Source organism: Aulostomus chinensis, chromosome 6, assembly GCF_037954235.1.
Source record: "Aulostomus chinensis isolate RoL2024-O1b breed Wild chromosome 6, RoL_Achi_v1.0, whole genome shotgun sequence".
NCBI classification, from domain to species: Eukaryota; Metazoa; Chordata; class Actinopteri; order Syngnathiformes; family Aulostomidae; genus Aulostomus; species Aulostomus chinensis.
Genome location: NC_141325.1, coordinates 4,943,184 through 4,964,374, shown reverse-complemented (window position 1 = coordinate 4,964,374; position 21,191 = coordinate 4,943,184). Strand labels below are relative to the sequence as shown.

The 21,191-nt window shown below is 40.1% G+C and overlaps 1 protein-coding gene across 2 annotated transcripts in view; it reads left to right on the top strand.

Annotated features, from left to right (window-relative positions):
* Positions 1-839: 839 nt before the first annotated feature.
* Positions 840-21,191, top strand: part of rasa1a (RAS p21 protein activator (GTPase activating protein) 1a) — a 29,605-nt gene continuing 9,253 nt past the window's right edge. For both annotated transcript variants that reach the window (XM_086205953.1, XM_086205952.1), the window contains exons 1-7: positions 840-2,172; positions 15,331-15,483; positions 17,835-17,970; positions 19,167-19,237; positions 19,941-20,058; positions 20,657-20,688; positions 21,004-21,056. In XM_086205953.1, coding sequence (XP_086062079.1) covers positions 1,634-2,172; positions 15,331-15,483; positions 17,835-17,970; positions 19,167-19,237; positions 19,941-20,058; positions 20,657-20,688; positions 21,004-21,056 — 1,102 coding nt within the window. In that variant the 5' untranslated portion in view covers positions 840-1,633. The remainder of the gene's footprint in view (positions 2,173-15,330; positions 15,484-17,834; positions 17,971-19,166; positions 19,238-19,940; positions 20,059-20,656; positions 20,689-21,003; positions 21,057-21,191) is intronic.

The following is a 21,191-nucleotide window of genomic DNA, read 5'->3' as shown; positions in this document are numbered from 1 at the left end:
ACCGCATCACTACAGTATGTTCAGATTGTCTTCTGTGTGGCGTCGTAACGCTAATCAGACGCTTCAACCACTGTCTTCTGATTCTGTTGACTAAAAATAATGCTAATTAAATTCTTAAAATTTGACGAAAACTAATGTGCGTTTTATTCAAAAGACAAAAACTAACAGATCGAGGCTCATCTCAGCCTTGCCCGACATACATACGACCAAAATGCACAGACATCTTGTCGATTGAAACCTCGCCTGAATAAAAACAGGATGAGAATGACTAAATATAATGAAACTTATCAAGAAAATGGGACATAAAACTGACAAAACTGCCCCACATTAACACAAAATCCCTCCACCGTCCGTGATCAGCAGTGAAAAACACATCCTGACGAAAGTATAATCAATAGCAGGCCAGGAAAACTGAATGATGTCATCCAGTGGACTGAGGAGGAATCCTTAAATTAAACAGAGGGAGGAGCATGATCCAATAATTTCCAAGAGTACTCCATGTCATGTGTTCACATATTTTAAGTAAAGATCGCAGAAGTGCGATGTTTCCAACTCTGTATTTTTCATTTAGGCCTACTGACTTAGACCCATACCTACCCGTAACTAAACAGACATGCCCATTCAATGAGGTCTTGTAAAGGAAATGCCAATAAACTGAAGGAAATATGCAGCCTTTGTGCTGTATTCTTATTCAACCTGCCAACCATCTTATCAGCAATCATCTGTATTGTTAAAATGTCCTTGAGCAAGTGATTGAGAGCCCGTTCATTTTTTTTTTCTCTGCAGCAATACCAACTGTCCACTCCGCTATTTATGGAGGAGAGAAGTTCAATTTCTCCTCATATTGATCGAAGATGTCATGGATTGAAGAGGTGCCGCTCTGTGCTCACTTGGCCGTGTCTGCCCAGAGAGGAGCAGGAGAGGGAGGGGAGAGCGAGCAGAGCAGCAGCGGGTAAAGCCACCAGCCCTGATACCCAGAAATAAACGCAAACTTAGCTTGAATACGCGAGATATTTCTACTTTTCCTTTAACGACATGGGAGGTCGCTTGGAAAAAGACGCCGTGTCGTGAATTTGGGCGATAAGGCTGGGCCGTTTTGGATTTTATTCGAGAAGACTGGAAACCAGAAGGAAAGAAAACAACAACACTGGAAAAAAGACGGGGATTACACACAACAGTGACAATAAAACAACACTCCCCGACAAGTGGTCTGTCTGGTGCCCAGGGTGAGCTCCGAGCAGAGAAACAGGAAATATTGGTGAATTGATATTCTATTTAAAGTATGTCAAACGTTAGTTTCGAGATAGTGGTTCTATGTGAACTTTAAACTCAGGAAACAATGAAGACATAGCGAGTAAAGAACTCATCAAGTGTCTCGAAGCTGCTAGCCATCCCGCTACCGTTAGCTCGGCTGTCCTGCAGCGAGTGAATGCGAGGTAAAGCTAACGCCTGCTAGCGCAGCCATATAAGCTAAGTTAGCTTATCGGCTAACGTTAGCTGGATAGCTAAACGCGTTTTTGAGAAACTTTTGGTGTTGTTTCCACGGAGCCCAAACACTGAAGAAGCACTGTAGGAACAGAGGGGAAGGGCAGGTTCCCTTCTGGACTTTTTCCCCTCTACGTATTATCCTGAAATGATGGCTGCGGAGGTCAGCAGTGAGGAGACGGGCTCGGTCGCGACAGGGACAGGGGTGGCAGGCGGAGGAGGCCCGGAGACGGCCCCATTCCCCTGCTATCCCAAGCCGACGAGAGGGAGAGTCACTGATATGGGACCAGCACCAGCCCTGCGTCAACATTCAAATACATCTCCGGACTCGCTCCCCGACATGAGCATGATCTATCCCCTGTCTAGTGGGGATATAACCGGACCAGTGCTGTCCGCAACAGGGAGTGGCGGAGCAGGAGGTGGACATTCAGTTTTCCAAGGAACAAGCTCAGGGAACGTGGGCGGCATGTGCTACTCTCCCACCTCGGATGGTCCCACCAGTCGGATTTCACCTACATCAACAGGCCCGGATGGCCTCGCTGTCTTCCCCCCATTACCACCACCACCACCTCCTCCTCCAGTTTGTGGAGGGCTCGGTAGTGCTATGGATGAAAGCGACATGCAGGATGGACCGGAATACGAGGAAGAAGAGGTGGTGTTCCCCCTCTCTGCACCTCCTGCAAACCAGTGAGTATGCCAACCGTATGAATGACGTATTGCTTGATCGCACCTAGTAATCAACATTTCAAGCATCCTGTACCCATATCCTTTGCCTTGTGTCTGAATGAGTTTGTGTTATTCTGAAGGTCCCACACAAAACTTGAAGTACATCAGTTGATTGTGTTGATAAGCAGTTTTAGTCTACTATTGCTACTCATAAAATGCTCTTTCTCTGACTCAGTAACTAAGCTGTTGAGAACATAACCTTTTTTTTTTAATTCAATTGAATAAAGTCTGACAGAACAAAACTGCCCATCTTGCCACCATCAATTGCTTAAACACAGCCATGAGTTTCAACCTTATATTTCTGCACACCTTAACAAGGTTCAACCTTCTCCTGTGCGAACAATTGTTACATGCACATTTGGTTAATACTTAAAATGGGCTGATTCTCTTCACTTGCATGTAGAAAGAGAGCATACGTGCTTAGTAGGAGGTGACGTGTTTATGCATGGTTTTTCTCAATTAAGTTGTCTGTTACTGATTAAAAATAAGTCAGTACAGATTTTCCACAGAGTGACAAAGGGTGAACCAGAGGCAAGCTATAGTTATCCTTTCCATCTGCAAATGAGCATTACATTATGAACTTTCCCACCTGTTTTTGAAAGTATTTTCTGAGTAAAAGGGAGTTCATCTACTTTTTGCTATCAACTGATATTAATTGAAAACAAAAGAGTGAAGTAGGAAATTCGTCGTCGTCGGAAATTGAGGTTGTAAAACCGTGAGATGCATAAAGAAACATTGTGCCTCCAAATTGTTTAAATGTGCATTTTAATCACATCATATGATGAGACCAGTGAAGATTCACACCTAGTCATGCCTGTATGGTTATCTTTATTGCTGACCGTATGCACAGTGCAATTATCCCTGTACTATGGAGTTCAGCTTGAGTCTGGCTGGAAACAAACGCATGAATATGTCTGATATTAAGAAATGCACAAATACTACATAGTCAGTGTCATGAGAAATAAAGTACATGACATTATAACCAATACCCGGCGATTGAAGATTAATTCATAATATAACAGTGTAGATCTACATACACAGTGTAATTTGCAGTGGCTTGTATATTATTGTGAAGTTACCAGTGGGAAAGTTAAATTAACTAATGCAGTGAAATGTTTCATTGCTTTTGATTGCCTTGTTAAAAAAATTTGCTAAATACAAAATAAATCCTTCTTGTGTAACTTCTACTTGAGAGCATGGGCATGATGTCACTATATTCGATATCATATTTGCTGACCTGTTGCTAGAAATCTTTGAAGAGGTCATCATGTCTGTCAGTGAGAGGCTTTATCATGTTGGGACAGGTTGAATTGTTTTGTCTGAATAGGTTTAATACTTTTACATACCGGCATTGTGGTGTCCTTAGGCCTACCCTGACCAACAGCAATGATGTGAATTTCATATACATATTTCAGTGTGAGTCTGCTTTGTGGACAAGCCCGGTACGGTTGTGAACCTCCTTTTAGTTGGTCACCATGAAAGCCGCACCTACCATGCTGTCATTAAACTAGGGAACCTATTGTAGATTATCACAGTGTCAAAAATTTGGTGTAACATTTCCAAATATTGACTTATTTGCACAAACAAATTTTCATGAGTGAATTTTGATTCACCTGAGAGTCATTTTCATAAAATTGGTTTATTTTTACCCGGTCTCTTCTGTTATTGTCATTGTTTTTCCATCTCGAGACAGCACTGATGCAAAACGTTAACACGGTCTCTGATAGAAAACATGTCTGGCCAACAACAATGGCGGCAAAGGAAAACTTACATGCAAGTCTCAAATCAGATATGATTTGGACTCAGTAGCAAGCCGGCAAAAGATGAACTCGATAAAAGGCATATTGTCTGTAAGCTTTTGTTTTGGAGTATTAAGATACTGCAATACCACAACGAATCTCCGCAAACAATTTACTCTTAGTTTTTGCAGCCTGTGGCAAACGAATGCAGCTGAAGCAGTCTTTCGTGTGCAAGCTGTTACCAAGATCAGCCGGTGCTTGGAGGATTACCAAGACTATGGTCATTTTCATCTGTAAAGATCTGCACCTTTTTCAAGTTTCGTGGAGAACGTGGGTTTTATGAAGATGGCACATACTTTTGAACAGTGCCACACCATTCCTACATGCAAACACATGACCAAAGTTGCTGTTCCAAACATGTAGGTGAGGAGGAGGTGAAGCATAAGCACCTACCTGTAACGCCTGGATTTTGGATGAGTTGGAGTAGATGTCAATTGTTCTTCAGGTTAGTTTTATTGTAAGCCATAGAGGGAACCACCTAGCAGATTTGTCGATAGCAGTACAACATGAAAGGGATTTGACTCAGAAAAGAGTTTTGCGTAGTTATTATTATTATTATATTGTACTGCAAGTTCAGCTCAGGCAAAAATGTAAATTTAAGTGTGAATGCACATTACCAAGTTCAGGGAATGCATTGAAATCTACAGTACTGCGAGTGATTTATTCTTTGCTTAAAAAGATAATGGAATGGAGAAAAGTTTTGGGGTTAATAATCCACATAAAATGATATCATTAATATCAGAAGGTCCTCAAATAAATTTCATTAAATCAAATGTGGACTCAAATTATTGGAATCAAATCATAGACATGATACAAATGAAATTTAATCAGGGAAAACGTGACGATGGAAATGGTCAATATTCTCCTGGCATTGCTGGTCAGTCAATCAATTTGATGATGAGTGCTGCTTAAAAAGAATTCTGAAAATTTACATGCTGCTCTTTGCCATGATAAGTTAATGTCAGTGTTCCAAGTCTGAGTCATGATCTGTATTTGATCAGGTACAAAATCGAAACGTGTCAAGACATTTCTGGCACAGGACATTTTTGCTTATAGCGGATTTACAGTCCTTGTACTTCATGAAAAATCATGTTTTGTAATGTGGTGTTCGGTGCATGAGATAAAAGTTAAACATGTCCACGAATCCATATTATTTTTAGCTGCATTTCCAATAATAGTCATTTTTATGAATTCATCAACAGGCTAGCACATGTCCAAACCAGGGTGTGTGCTAGTGTTGCAATAACCTAAATACAGCCCTCCCATTTGTTACACTCTCATTAGAGAAGTGCTGAGCTTTGTCATTTCTGGCCCTCATACTGTGAGATATGGAAGTGTCAGAGCCTGGAGTGTGGATTCAGCTCTTATTTTAGGAGCCACCCTATATCTCCCTGTCAGATTACAGAGGAAGTAGAAGGCCTCCAACTCACTGTTCTTGCCTGTGCTGGTAAAGAACAAGTCTAAATGGAACTGAGCAAATTCAGATCTGAGTGTTTATATTCAACACTTTTTGAAAGCATTTGTTTTTCGAGGAAACGGTGACTTCATGGGTTGCTCTTGCCTTGCGGTTTATCAACTTGCAGGGTTTCCAGGGAAACTGTTGTGCGTGAATGGTACTGATTTTCTTTAGTCTTACTTGTTTCACAGAGAGAAAAGAATCGTTGAATCTTTACTGGCAAAATTCACCAGCACTCATGAATGTACATGCTGAGTCAGTTTTGCAATGGACAAAACAACACCTTTTTTGATAAATTATTTTTACATTGGCTCACCTTTCGCCTCTCTGTATAAGTGCACATGATATGCCTGTTTTTTTTTTTTTTAACCAGTGCTGCATCTGACCAAATATCTTCCTGTTTTAGAAGTTGTTTTTTTTTGTTTTTTTTTTAGTTCTGCCAGAGATTTTTACTCTACTAAAATCTGCTGCAGAAAATATTGAGGTCAAATGTTGATGTTTGTATGTGTGTAATCATCATGGGAACACCTGCCATTGGCAAAAATGTCAAGGCAGCACACTGCTCTCATTCATACTCTTGTCTGGCACTGGATGCCTCTGAAGAACAGACAAGTTGTAAGATGCTATCCTTGCCTGGTAATGATGACCCAGTTAAGATGAGGGTATGTGCCACTGTTATAGGCACAGCTGTTACTATGTGGACCCGCTGCAAGCTTACTGTCTGTTCCAGTGACGTTATCTTAAATATGTTGACTAATCTGATATGAAGGGATTCATGCATTACTTGCATTGCTGGAGTTTTGACCTGGAGACCGCATAGTGAGTCTGTTTCAGAAAAAAGAATCTTGTCTCAAACTATGAATATTAATACATAGACATTTTATACATAAATAGTTTTTTGATGAACTGTAGCAAATCTATGTTGGCTGTGCTTATAGTCTTATAATGGCATGTCAATGGCAAACCTACCTTTGGCAGCAGTGTGGGTGAGTGGTGCTACTTTCATTGCTGATGACCCTGAATTATTCAGATTCGCACCTGCCCTTTCAGCTGTGTAGCTAGCTTTGTGTCCTCTTTAATCGGGCTCCTAGACTGATCTCCTATTCCTTTGAGTTATGTTAGCAGCATGTGAAGTGCATTTTGGAAGCGTGATGGCGGAAAACTTCCGCACTGTTGGAAGTAGTCCCTCTGTGGGTTGCACACTTACTGCGAAAGCTTAACTTGGCACATTTGCAGTTTGCCACACGGTGAATGAGTGTGAAAGTGAGAGAGATACAAAGAGCAGACACATTCATTCACACCTCTGTAAAACTGTGTGTCATTCATAAACAATGGTTGCAGTACTGCAGTAAGAATTTCACACGGACAATGGCTTAACAAAGAGGTCAGAGGGAAGATATCAGGTGGCCCCTGGAGTGTTCGTTGCCACTGCCTGTAGAAACCACCAGAGTAATGCCCGAGCTTAAACAAACAACACTGGGAAATGAGTAGTTGATTTCAAGTTTCCACGAAGATTAGAGATGACTTAAGTCCTAAAAGGTTTCCCAGAGGAGCTGTTGTTAGAAAGAAGGAGAAACAGGTGAAAGAGAAGCTGAATTTGACGATAAGTGGTTCTGTGAAAAGCTGATTTAACAGGTGGCTGTGGAAACATCTCTTTTAATGCAGTGTTAATTGAATGCCAACTAATTGTCCATTGTCTAGTGTGGCGTAGACAATGAAATTCTGAACTGGCACAAGGATCATCATGTTACAGAGCTTAATCAGGTTATTCCCTGAACCACAGTGTGTTAACGATTGATTTTAAAGTACCAGTCCCAACTTGTATTATTATAAGCTTTGTTCTGTGCATTATTAAAGCAAAGCCTATGCTTTCCATGCATTTTCACTGTATTATGCAATGTCCTGTCATGCCCTTTCAATGCCCACACTGCCCTGCCTTTTCTCTCCTGCATCCTGTTTTCAACACTTCGGAGCCACTCATTGTGACCTTAACAGGATCCTTAATAGCATTTCACTCGTATTTGACAATACCCAGGATTTTTAATTTGAAAGACTTTTCGCATCAGTGGATAGAGAGAGTGGGAGAATGGACTTATGTGTCAAACTGGTCTGCCCTCTGACACATTAAGCATGGTAAAGGTGTCCATTAATAACAGTGTAATTATATCATTCTAACCACACACACTACTGAAAGGTTTGGCCCAGCTCCAGTTCATTTGGATACACTATCTGTCTGATTGTTTAAGTTATCTCACATTCATTTGGACAAGATGTGAAGGCTTTAATTTCAGCCAGATGATGATGCTCGTAACTGGACGTCCTTGTGTGTAGGTATCAAAGGCTCAAGAGGATTATTGAGTGAGTATATGAGAGCGAAGCCTATTATTACTGATGTAAAAACACTGTTTCAGGGATGCTGATTCACGGTCACAAAGCCGATATGTCATCTGTGGCTCCATGTGTCTGGCTTGGCAATAAAATGACAGTTGGTTTGCATTCTGAGTAGAGGTGTGAATATTGACTGCCCTGCACAATTCGATTCAGTTACGATTCAACGGTCAACTGTTCTTGACACATTTCGGTGTATCGCCTCTCAGTTTTCTGTATCACTGCACATGGCGGCTTTTTCCATCAGCTTACACAAGCTATCCGATAAATATGATCTCCCTTCGTATATAGAAATTGCTTTTTGCCCATAATGTAAGAAGATTGATCTCATCAATACCAGTACCCATATGATCCACCTCAGTACATGAACATTAACCCCACACACTCGACCAGTTTTACTCATGACTCCATTACTTAGTCTTTGGTCCTGCTGTAGACTCCACACAGTCATTTTCTTCTCCCCTGAGTTGGTTCCCGTTGCTCAGTGCTGCGGTGTGTGCTGGTCAGCAGGTCTTGGGTTGAAATTGAGTCTGCCTCCCTGTGTTGTCACTCCTGCTCAGACTGAGTTAACAAGCTGTGGCAGTTCAATATGTGTAAAGCAAAACAATCCAGTTTACTGCTGCTGTAAAACCTCCACAGCCCTCGCATTTTTCACTTCAGCAAACAAATATAGTTAAAAGTTTAGGGTTAACAATTCAATGTCGCCTTGTGAGATTTACTTCAAACTGTATACTGAAGGTGGAACTGATTAGATTTTAGTCAGTGATCAAGGTCAGTGTGACATCACAAAACACGTTTTGGCATCATGTCACTACACAGTACACACACACTAATAATGGTAACATATCACGGAGTCTAAAAGCATTAAATGTTTAAAAAAAAAACCTCAATGTGACATCACAATGTTCTGCAAAAACACACTTTTGCCATTATTAATGTCATCTCAGTTACACTTCAAAGTCTGCACTACATATAGTTTATTATACTTCTTGACAAACATGGATTTCAACTGCAATTGGCTTGTTGGCAGGGACATGTCACAATCACAAGGTGGTAATTCTTATTTCTTTTGGTCTTTTATAAAAATAGTATAACAAATAATGAATGATAATGTGGATCGCTAAAAAAATAGTTAAGATAATAATTTCAATTATCTCCTGAGATTCTGAATCAATTACAGTTCCCGCTACTGTAAATGTTTATGGGCTTCCGCTCATAAATGTGTTATCATAGTTATACAGTCTTAGTGGGTTCTGAGATGCCACTCCCTACCATTGCTGTCCCACTGCTTCAGAAACCAATAGGCAGCATGCTCATGATGTATGGTTTTATGAGAGAGAAAGAGGGGAGAGAAGTAGGCAGAAAGTCTGAAGAGGATCAAGTGGGAGCTAAGACGACAGAGCTACAGTTTGCTTCGGTATCTCGGAAAAGATTCACTTGTGTATCTCCTCAGAACAGCGACTAAAGGATGAAAGAACCAGCCATTTGATCGTCCAGTTTTCCTCGTATTTGTGGGTAGACTAAATGGATGTTGGGTGCATCTCTGTGTCCTCATGCTAGATTTTTCTTCAAGGATGTTCCTCAGTGACCCCAGTGACGGGAGATGAGTGTACCAGCGTAACAGCAGTGTCACATCACCATGGCTTGTTTGGATTTATTGTTGCCTTTGCTCTGCTTACCACGTCAGAGCTCACAGTTGCCTGTGCAGCGGTCTTATCAGTGGAGTGGGTACACCTTGTGAGACCACGGGACACATTGGAGGGAGATGCAGCAGAGGGCAAACTCGGCGTAAGTGGGGTATAAAATCAGACAGAAAACCCTAACCTCATCTCCAAAACAAAAATGCTGACAGCTTGCTGTGCTCAAATGAGGAATCAAATGGAATATCACAGGAATGCCACGAAAGATATTTTCTTTGACCACTTGAAAGAATAATTCATGGGTAATCGTAAAATTTTTGGTTGTATTATTTAAAATTGCACATTTGATTTAATCGCATAATCAATAGATCTGAGAGGTGAAAGTCTTGTAGCGTCATATATATTTGTTCATGGAAATGTGTATTTGGTTAGAGTTTACTTGGTGTTAAATTTCTGTCTAGAAATTTGTGCTCAACCTACCCCCCCCCCCTTTTTTTTGGGGGGGGGGGGAAGTTGGCAGCTCCACTGAGGCGTATTGCTGAAGTACAGTAATGCAATGTTTCATTACTTTTTGATGCTGATGAGAGCTGACAGCATGTGTGTGGAGATGTCTGAGTTCAACCGCATCCATCAGGATGGAAGAAGATGAGGGGGGAAAAAAAGACATACGCTGGAGAGGAAGAGCTCACAAAGGAGCCTAATGAGAGATAGACTGACTGACAGGGAGACAAAGTCCAACTGATTCAAATCACAGCAATCGCTGTCTGTCCTGTTAGCTTTTTTGCCTCCAGAGGCTTGCCTCAAAGAAACAGGAAAAAACATTTTCTAGCATCTGTAACGTTAAAGGCTGCAAAACCAAGGAAGAGCACAAATAGAATATCTGTTGGCTTGAAATATTCTTATAAAACTCAGCAGCCCTGTTATGACATCCTTTGCTTAAAGCATCAGTTTCACCACAAGACATTTCTGGCTAATTAAATCTCCTGAATAAGTGTGATTTTCCCTCTGTCATTGCCTGATTCCTCTCAGGTGTAGTTTACAACAGTGTTTATATGTTGTAGAGTTCTGCTTTTGCAGTCGTTTTTTTTTTCTCTGCTGTTAAAGTGGCAGTTTTTTCATTTATGTAGCTTTTCTTTTGCATAATACGTGCCAAATCACTAGAGATGGGATAAGAGATTGAGACTGTTGGAATTTGGTTTTGATACAGACTTTGTTCATTGCAGATCAGACTGATGATCAGACATCACCGACCCATACTTGAAGTTCAAAGAATTGGTTGGAATATATTTAAATTAACTGCATATTTGTATATTTCTTGCTTTTTTGATAAGAAAAAATCTTTGTTGTTAAGTACAGCTCCATGATGTAACCTTTAAACTCGATGCCGACAACAAAAATATTCAGTAAAAAAGAGCTGTGGTATTGGAGACAGTACATTAAAGTATAACTCGTCAATTTAGAAATTTATTTTTGGAAATTAAAAAAAAAAAAATAGAATGAGTGCATCTTTACCAATCAAAGATAAGTCTGTTATCAAAATGTGCTCAAAGAGCGTTACCTTACTCGGCGATAGAGTTGCTTTTGTCTTTGATCACTTCTGCATTAATGTTATCTGATTAAAGTTACTAAAGTTTTTCCCTCTGGTCTAAATTCTTGCTTGTGTTGTACGTTGCTTTGGACAAAATCATCTGCTGAATGAAACGGTGGAATTGTAGATAATGGTAACATTGTGTAATGGTAACTGCGGTGGAGTCTCTCAAATAGTTTAACATTACCTAGAAACAGTATTGTGTCCCACATGTACTAGACATTCACATCTAAATATAGCCAGGAAAGTTTCAGACTTGGTGTGCACGTGTACCTCAGGGGAGGGCGTAACAGGGGGAGAGATGCTTTGCTGAAGCAACACTGCAAAACACAATGTTTGAGATCTTTCCTTTCATGTTGTTATAAGAGGTGTAAAAGTTCCAGATCCCCCGAGCAGGGTTTATGTCTTTTTCAGCCGCTTCCCTGATGAGTTTGCATCCCTGATTTTTAAGACTGTAAGACTTAATATGTAGCTTCAAGGATTAGCCACATATTAAATCTATTGCTGTGCTTGCCCGTGTCTAAGCTCTATATTTTGTCTTCTTACTCATGCTCACTAGGCTTGGGCGTGCTTTATTTGAACAGTGTGCGGTGGTATTGTGCTTGACAGCAGTTGACACAATTAGATAAATTTTGCATATAAACTGTAATCATTGCCTGTGCTGCTTGACTCATGATAAAGTGACTTCTTGTGTGTCTTGAGTGGAAGTGACATTTTGAGTGTGACGCAGGGTATGTGGGTAGTGAGGAATGACGCTGTGGTTTTGAGTGTATTTTGTGCTGTCGATAGTTGTGACTTTTGCATGGCAAGCACAATCATTTTATCACACGCGGTGCCAAACTACAATGTATCATGATCAATACCCCCTTAACTGATATTCATTGGGCTGTGATACTTACCTTCTTTTCAGTAGAGGAGAGAACCAGGAACATCACTGCAGTGCATGTTGTTCAAGTTGTGACATGACAGGGCATTCCTCAAGCTGATAGTAGCTCTATATCCTTGTGCCCCTGTCATGGCCCAAGCTTGTAGCCTGTCTTCTCACTCTATAAAACTCTGTATACACATACAATGGGTTTTTTTGTGTGCGTGCGTGCGTGCGTGTGTGTGTGTGTGTGTGTGTGTGTGTGTGTGTTTTTTAAGAAAGTATTAATACATTGTTCAAAAACAGCCCGCTCCATTTGAATTCTTAAGAACTTTGTATCTGAAACTACATACACAACATGTGCACCTTTTTGTATTACTGTTCCGGTGGAATCTTTTATAAAATCTGTGTAAGATCTGGGTTGTAAGTAGATGCTGTCCGTGCAAAAATATATTGTGTGGACACAGACCCTAATTCAACAACCAAAACCATAGATGATCATTAGGCACATTTACTCTGCACAGTGCACACTAAACATCTGGGAGTAGTGTCTGGCCGATTAATGAGCAAAGAGGTGGGATACAAACTGAATACTCATGCTGGTACTGTTCCAGCTGTGGCGCGTAGAACTAGAAATATTTTAGGATAGTAGTTTGTACCTTGAACGAAAGTATTTGTGGATTATTGAGCATAAACAGTGTTAAAAAGAGATTTATTATACTAGACGATACATTTGAGGGTTTTATATGTTTCGTAGAGTTTTCTGTTGTTAATCTTTGGCCTCCATGATGAGGCCAGCGTATTCTGGATTCACCTGTAGGTTGTGCAGGGGGAAGAAAGTTATTCATGATTTCAAGACATTGTATTGCAATTATTGGATAAACAAGCGTCACTTTCACTCACTTTTGATGTGGAAGACACAGCTACATCGACTCAGAACCACAGCAGCCTTCTTTGTCCGCACAGTCATATCACCAAAACCACCAACCCTTATACAGTATGAGCAGAGTATTATCGCTAGAATATAACTCCCAAAATGTGGGTGCTAAATCATTTTTTAAGATTGTGCACAGATTCTTATCTACAGACTCTCATTTAGCCACAAATGAGATCCCTGAAGATGTTAACAGCACTTAAATTTCCTCTTCTTGCTGGTGTCCCCATAGGGAAGCAACCCTATTTTGCAAGTAAGTTTTCGTCATCTACCTGCAATAAAGTGATGGAAGACAGAATCCTTGAGCTGCAAAGAGAATGCTCTAACCAGCCATTATGAGTTACAAGTATAAATTTGAGAATATTTTGCGCCCATATGCAGTGAGTTGAGAATTGATTTTGATCTGGGATATATTATTGTATCAAATTGTGGACACCCTCCATAACCAAACTAGAACAGGATATCCAGAGAGAGAATGAAAGATTCCCACACCTCATACCTCATTGATCACAATAAGATGTCCACCCTGAGCTAGTTTCAGTGTTTCAGCTTCATTGCCCAGACCTCCATCAGATTGTTGAATCCTGGCTGGTTTCCATGGTACAGTTTTTGTAGATGTTGTGGGTTTTGTTTTAGAGCCACAGGGTCTGGCCTGGTTCAGGGTCAGGTTCAGAAGCAGCTTGTATTTCAAATACATCTTTATTTGTCTTTTGAAATAATGATAAATAATAAGTATTGTGTGCACTTTGGCGTAAACTACATTAATCATATAATGCTGTAATAATAGGAGCCTGTGGCTTGTGAAATGATGTGCTCTGTACTTTTGTGGTCTATCTGTCCCGCTTTGCTCTTATGTCTTCTTTCGGTGTAATTTCCCCAGTTTCTTGGAACCCACTCAATCACCCTTTTCAATACTCTTATCAACCAAATCCCCTACAAAAGCCCCCTCAGAGACACTTTACCCTCCTCCTCCTCAGCCTTCTCTCAGAAAGCCCCCTCCAGCTTGCTCCGTTGCAGCAGACTCTATCACATTTTCTTTAACGGTAGAGACCTGCTCACCAAAACTAGTCGGGAACCTTTAAGGTCTCCTTTGAGAGGAGCTACTGCAGCTCCTCATTCATCTTTTCAGCGCTGGAAGGTTTTCCAGTCTCTGCCCTCTGTTCTAAAAAGACTCCAGTGGCCTACATTTGGAAAGGCATGTTAATTTTTTACCCCAGCTGGCAATGCTTTGTCAGGTTCTGCCACACCTGCTGAAAATTTTAGCCACTGTTGTTCTTTAAGGCTTCTGTTTAATTCAGAAAGCAGCAGTGGTGTGTGGAAAATCAAAAATGAAAGCTTCTGGCTTTTAAGCGTTTAGGTTCCTTCTCCTCCATCCACTTTTGAATACATGACGTTCTGTTTATGTGGTCCTTGTCAGATTAGTGCATGCAAATCTGGTGCAAGACTCTGAAAACCAAAAATTATATCATTATTCCTGTCCCATTGATATATTTGATTTGATATCTCGCCATGAGCTGGACAGTTTTTATTTGTTGAATTCAATAATTCACAGATGTAGAAATATATTTTTGGCTCCACTGGAAGGTTAAAACACATCACATTATATCACAATAATCATTAACTCAGAAATTGGTAAGAATGGCATTTCAATTAATAAAATCACTTTATTGCTGCACATATATTTTGGGCAAACTGGCCTTCTCCAGTTTTGTTTCTTTCAGTTTGCTTTAAGCAAACAAACTGCATAGATGACTTGCAGGTGAGTCTTATGGTTAATCAGGCTGGCAGAGCAGCTGATGCTCTAACAACACTCTGAGGACATGGAAAAACCCCTCAGGCTTCTACAGCAGTAAACAAATATTACACATTATTCATGTCTAACATGCCGTAACAGAACAGAAAATGATGAGAAAGTCACAAAAACCTGGATGGAGACAACCCTTGGCTCCAGCGTATCAAGACTATATATATCCGAACAGTTTTTTTATGAAAGCATTTCCTGTAGTCCGTCATGAAAGAGGAAGAGATCCAGCACAGCAGGAACCTGTACAGATGTTTGTTCACCAACAGCTGAGTGCAGTGACCCAAACGTTGGCTGAAGCAGGTTGCATCAGATATGCTATTGTATGCATTTCTTGAAATATTCCTCCCTCATACATGGGTTTTTGGTATGTTTACACTTTAGGTCTCCAAACAGAAATCGAAAAATCTAATTGAAAATCGTTTTATTGGGAATTGGCTTGTATGAATATACAACACATACTGATGAGCACAAAAAAAACAAACTGCATCTCATTTAACAGTTCTTTGACTCTTCCCAAAGAAAAAGGGTACCTACCATTGCAATGCTGTACATTGATATGGCATTCATTTACATACATGATGACCTAATGCGCTACGCATCTCCTCCTACACTGAATGACTTCTTTTTTTTGTCTGTATGTGCCAGGTGGTACCATGGCAAGCTAGACAGAACCATCGCAGAGGAACGGCTGCGCCAGGCCCGCAACCCTGGCAGCTACCTCATCAGGGAGAGTGACCGCCGGCCCGGTTCCTTTGTCCTGTCTTTCCTCAGCATGACCAACGTGGTCAACCACTTCAGGTAAGGTCAAGCACTTGCAGCATTAAGAAAAAAGGTGATGAACGAACTTTGTTGCAAGAGTCCATATGAATGCTTAAATGAACAGTGCTTGAAACATTTTGGCAGTTCCAGAATGCGCACTGAGGATGTGTCATTTTTTTGAAGTAGCTGTCAACAGAAAATTAATATTGTTTGATTAGAGAATTGAATTTGTCCATTCAAGATTTTAGGGGAAATCAAAATTTGATGAGATCAAAATGAGTTTGGGCAACTTTGTTGGCTTGAATAATTGCAGTAATCATTTTTTGGTCTACATTGTTAAATATTAAAGAATAATTTTTTAGGGTCATGATTGTAGGTGTCATTGAACATGCTGATATGGCCTATTAAAATAAGCACACAGCATAAGTGTAGATAAGGATAGGGGAACTACAGGAGCATTAACTGTAAACCAAAGTCAGGAATAGGAAAGGGAAACCATTGAGGCTGCAGTGGGGAAAAAAAGCGCAATCACTGAAGAGCAGGTACTAAAATGTGGTTTCCATGGCCTGTAGTTCTATGGCTGACTATGTCAACCAAGTTGAAAATGTAAGTCTTTTTTTTTTTTTTTCAACGACACTTATCAGTTAGTGCACTAATGTGTGCATAAACCCACATGTGCTTGTATGTGATGCATAAGGCTGTGCTTTCATGCAATGCATGTGAGGGACCAGAAGAGAATGAAGATGGCCCTCTTGTGTGGAAGCAATACTTCAGGGTATTTCACTACATTACAGTCGATAACACAAGACAAACTAGTTACGAGTCGTCATCTTTCTTTATTTTATGGGATGTTTAGTTTGTTTGATCAATAATGGGACTTCGACTGTAACAGGGGGGAAAAAACTGGGCTTAATGGAGTAGCTTTCTTAAACATGGAAAATGCTAAACTGCAGGTATTCTAGAGAACAATTAATCAGTTATGGAGAGTACCATTTACACGTAGCATTACAAAATGTGTTTTTCAGTACCAGCTATAAGTGTCTAGACAGCTCATCTGTGGTTTGTGATGAAATAAGAAATTTCAGTGCACCTCTCTGTTGGTTTTTACTCATTTTGTCATAGTCTATGGAGCAGTGCCAGAACCAGTCCTGAAACCCAGAAAGAATTTGGCGTTGAGATGTTCAACTCATCTCCAAGTCAAAGGGTTTTGGTTAAGTGCCTGCTGTAAAGTCGGTGCTATTCACGATTTTAAGACAATTTGATATTTTATTGAATGGCATAATTATGTCTGTAAATACCATAATTGCTCATTTCAAAGCTTTTTGTGTGTCTTAAAAGACGGTGGTTGCTAACAAATGACAAAAAAAAAAACCTACAAAAGTTGTTGCGGACAAGAAACATTATCACACCAAGAACAGAGGAATTCATAGATGTGTGGTTTTGTTCTTTCATCACATAATGTTAGCTTAGTACTTCTGGTGATTGCATCATTGCTTGAAAAATGTAAATGAAATGTAAAAATCCCATTGTCTTTTGCTGAAGTGAATCCGCAGCCATGCTACCTTTCAGGTTGCCCTACCACAATGCGTCATCTCAGCAGCACTCTCTTGATGTCTTCCTGAAAGCTAACTGCTCAAGATCACACGAGCTGTAATTTGGTTTTGCTTCAAAGTCAGCAACACTCTGTTGTGAGCTTCCAGGCAATATTGGTCAGTGTGCACGACCTTTACTTCCTGGCAATTTGATTTGAAGGCTCACAATGTCTGGGAGAAGTAATTAATTATAAATCTCTAAGTCAGCAAAGATTTGTGTGTTGTTTTTTTTAAAGTGTTTTCTGCCATGCTCATAATACAGCAAATGGTTTGTGCCCTGAGAAATTGCAGACATTTTCCTTAGGAAATGCACTTTTCTAATTAAGTAACAATGACTTCACTGCCTTAACTCACATGGTTTTAGTGTTGAGCCATGATGTCATTGATGCTGGAAGAAGGTAAAGAGTCGTTTTGTAAAGGAATTATTAACATAAGGTTAATTGCATGACACCTACAGCTCGTAAGGTTGATCTCTTCGATAGTGCATGAGTCAAATTAGAATTGCACTGGTGCGTTTATTATAAACCTGCAAAAATCCCCTCAGCAGATGAACAAAGAATGAGTACGGTTTCGAGCTATATTTTATCATGGGATTGCAATTAACCACTTTAGTGATTTTAAGGTTTTAGCCCAGATTGCAAATCATAATTACAGTTATGATCGCTGGAGTCAGAGCGCCTTCGATGTGTCTCACTGCCTTTTGGTTATTGTACTTGACGTTAAAGTGCTGCTTTAGCTGATTGATCATTTGACTAGTAAACTGTGTCTTTTATCATTTGTTGTGTGTACTCTCAACAGGATAATTGCCATGTGTGGGGACTACTACATTGGTGGGCGTCGGTTCTCTTCTCTGTCAGACCTGATTGGTTACTACAGCTATGTGTCTTGCTTGCTAAAAGGAGAAAAACTGCTATCGCCTGTGGCACCCCCCGAGGTGAGACTGACTATGACTTAAAGTGTAGAATACTGAAGTATCCAGCTTTAAAGGACCATTCCAGTGTGTTTTTAAATGTCTGCTCCCATGAAATTCAAAATGAACATTGTAAAAGTCACTGTTTAAGTATTTTTGAAGGAATAGTGTTGCCAATATTTCGGAAAAGAGATGGCCTGCTCTGTTTGTTTTTTATTGTCATCTCTGGGTTATGAGTGTCAGAAGGCTTGACTGGCTCTTGCTACTGTAATGCTGCTTCCTTTTACTTTGGATAACAGTGAGTGATGTTTAAAAAAAAAAAACACGCTGATGTCTCAGCCATTTGCAATGCCAGTTGATATCATCACTCTCTGTGGTATTTTGTGCGTACAAATGCCATGGCCACATGTCTACAGACAGACGAACAGTACCGAGCGTATGAATGATTTAATGACACACAATAAAGACATAAGTGCTCAAAAATAGTCTTTCATCAAAGCTATCACACTGCTGATGCACCAAGCAGCAATTTTTATAGTTGATCTCAGGGTTCATCAGGTCAGAGTTTCCCAATAGGAACTCAGACCTCAGCAGTCATTTCCAGTTGAAATTACCAACTGGGAACTTCCAAGTTCAGCTGGAAGGCACCATTAAAATGATTTCTCCTCTGGCATCCAGCAAGCCGAATCATAACCCCATGGCATTGAAAATGCCATGTGCATGCAAAAAAGAAAAGAAAAAAATAGCGAGGACCTATATGATCTGCAAAAATACAAATGTAACCTAACGGAACATTAACCTAACCTTACGAAAAGTTGTTCCCCAAAAAATAAATGCCTTTTAAACTGATGACTCTACTTAGGGCTCTCCGAAGGGTTGAAAGAAGTTGAGAGGTGGAAAAAAGTACCTTTTTATGAGTTAACTTCAAGGCAAACGAATTCACTTGTTCAGTGTACAAGGGATTATTTTTCATATCTTCATAGTTCCCTTTTCTGTTGCCTTGAGGGAGAACTTGAAACTGTTTAAGGAAAAGCTCAAGCTAATGCTTATTATCGTTTTTTTTTTTTTTACAGCAGAGTGTGATATCTCCCTGAGAGAGTTATAGTGGAATACTTTGAATATTCTGTGGAATAATTGGGGAGGATTCAACATGAATGTGGTTTTAGAAGGTCAGAGCAAAAAAAATTGGATTTTCCTTCTTTGTGCGGATGTTTCTATAGCCTGTAGAAGACAGGAGGAGAGTCCGGGCCATTCTTCCATACACCAAAGTGCCAGATACTGATGAGATCAGGTAAGAATTTGTGTGTAATCACACAAAAGCATTTCTTTATTTGAAACTTGTTGCATGATATTTTTGCATGTAGTCAGTCACTGCTTGAATAAACCTCATGAGTACAAACCTTTGAGCCACAAACAAGCAGTAATTTTAGTGTCAAAGTAATTTCCCGAGCAAAACAAAAAAAGTATTCCAGTTTTTTTTTTGTTCCCAAAAATCAGCCTAGCCTCAAGCTTGCTCTTCCCCTCACAGCTGCCTGGATAACACGTCTTCTGACTTGTTAATGAAAAACAGCCTTGTCTATGTCATTAAGCTACAGTAGGCACCCTTATCCCAATCATCTGCACTTCCCTAAATCTGATAAACATCTGTCTGAAGTCACCCTCAACCCTCAATCTGCCAGTGAGCCACATGCTCAACTGAGGAGATGAATATGCAGAATTTACCTCAAATGTTGTGTAAGCCAGTAGAGACACCTGCTGGTTGTTCTGTGGGATCTCAGCCTCTATCAAATAAAGACACTTGAACAACTCCTCAGCTTGAGAATAGGCTCCGCTGATCTGAAATTTCCTTGATATCTTGGTCAGGATGATCAAGATGTTGTCTGGCTTTGCCTTTGAACTGTTTAGATATTAAAATAGCAAAAGTGTATATATTCAGTATATTTGCCGTAAATGTTTGTGATTTTGTAAAATGACCCAATCCGTCTTTATTTAAGCTTTCTCAAAGGGGACATGTTCATTGTTCACAATGAACTGGATGACGGCTGGATGTGGGTGACCAATGTTCGTACAGAGGAGCAGGGCCTCATTGTGGAGGATCTGGTAGAAGAGGTGGTAAGTGTAATTCAATGCGCCCAGCATTTTTGCTCATTTTGGACCGAAAAAACATACTAAATAAATGTGTAAATGTGCGTTTACTTGTCAAGGAACCTGATGAGGCCATGTCTGACTCACTCTCTTTTTGGACATCTAGTCTGATGTGCAGTAGACATCGTTTTGTGCTGTTTTCGTTGACATATTCATTCCAAATTGGTGGCACTGCTGTCTTTGAAAAGTACCAGTTTCCCCCATTTGGCAGCTATACTCCCTGGCCTCAGTACATGAGATACATCCTCAACCACCTGAGCTCACAGGCCACTACATCTGTGTACACTTTGGATGTCAGAGTGTACACCTGCAATATTTTAGTGCTCCCTCCTTCACAAAAATAAAAAATATATTTCATCATTATTTTAATTTTTTCTATTTTGCTTGTGAACATCTGAACTTTGTTATGGAAAAAAAGGCTTTTGACCACTCTTTTTCATCATGATTTTCATTGAAAAAAATTGGCCTCAATATTGCATCAGAGGTCGTGACATAAGACAACACGAAAAGTGCATCCCCATTTGACTTAACGTATTGACAGACTTTGGTTTCTGCTGTTTTCTAGGGACGGGAAGAGGATCCACATGAGGGAAAAGTGTAAGTGACAGGCAGGGATCATAATTTTATCAACAATAAGAGTCCTTCAGCTTTTTCTTATCTCCAGGCCTGACTAAATTAGTTACTTGAATTACACCCACCTTAGCATATCAAATAACTCCCAAGGTGAGAAATTGTTTGTACAAGTTAACCCTTGTTTGTGTAGATGTAGTCAAATACATGTTATTTCTTGTAGCGTCTTTTTAACACCGGTAGGGACAAGAGAGGACACATTTGATGTGTTTTCAGACACTTGTGACCCTTTTTCTCCTCTCTGAACTACTTCCTCTGGGGCTTTTCTTGGATCTCCTCTAGCTGGTATCACGGAAAGATCACAAAGCAAGAGGCGTACAACCTGCTGATGACAGGTGACGTTCACCGTTGGGAGTATTGACATTATTGTGCATTAATTTTGTCGTAAATGTGTTGAGACAGTCAAGCTCATTTATAAAAATATACTTGTACTAAAACCCCTCTCCCTCCCTCCCTCCCTTTCGTCTGTA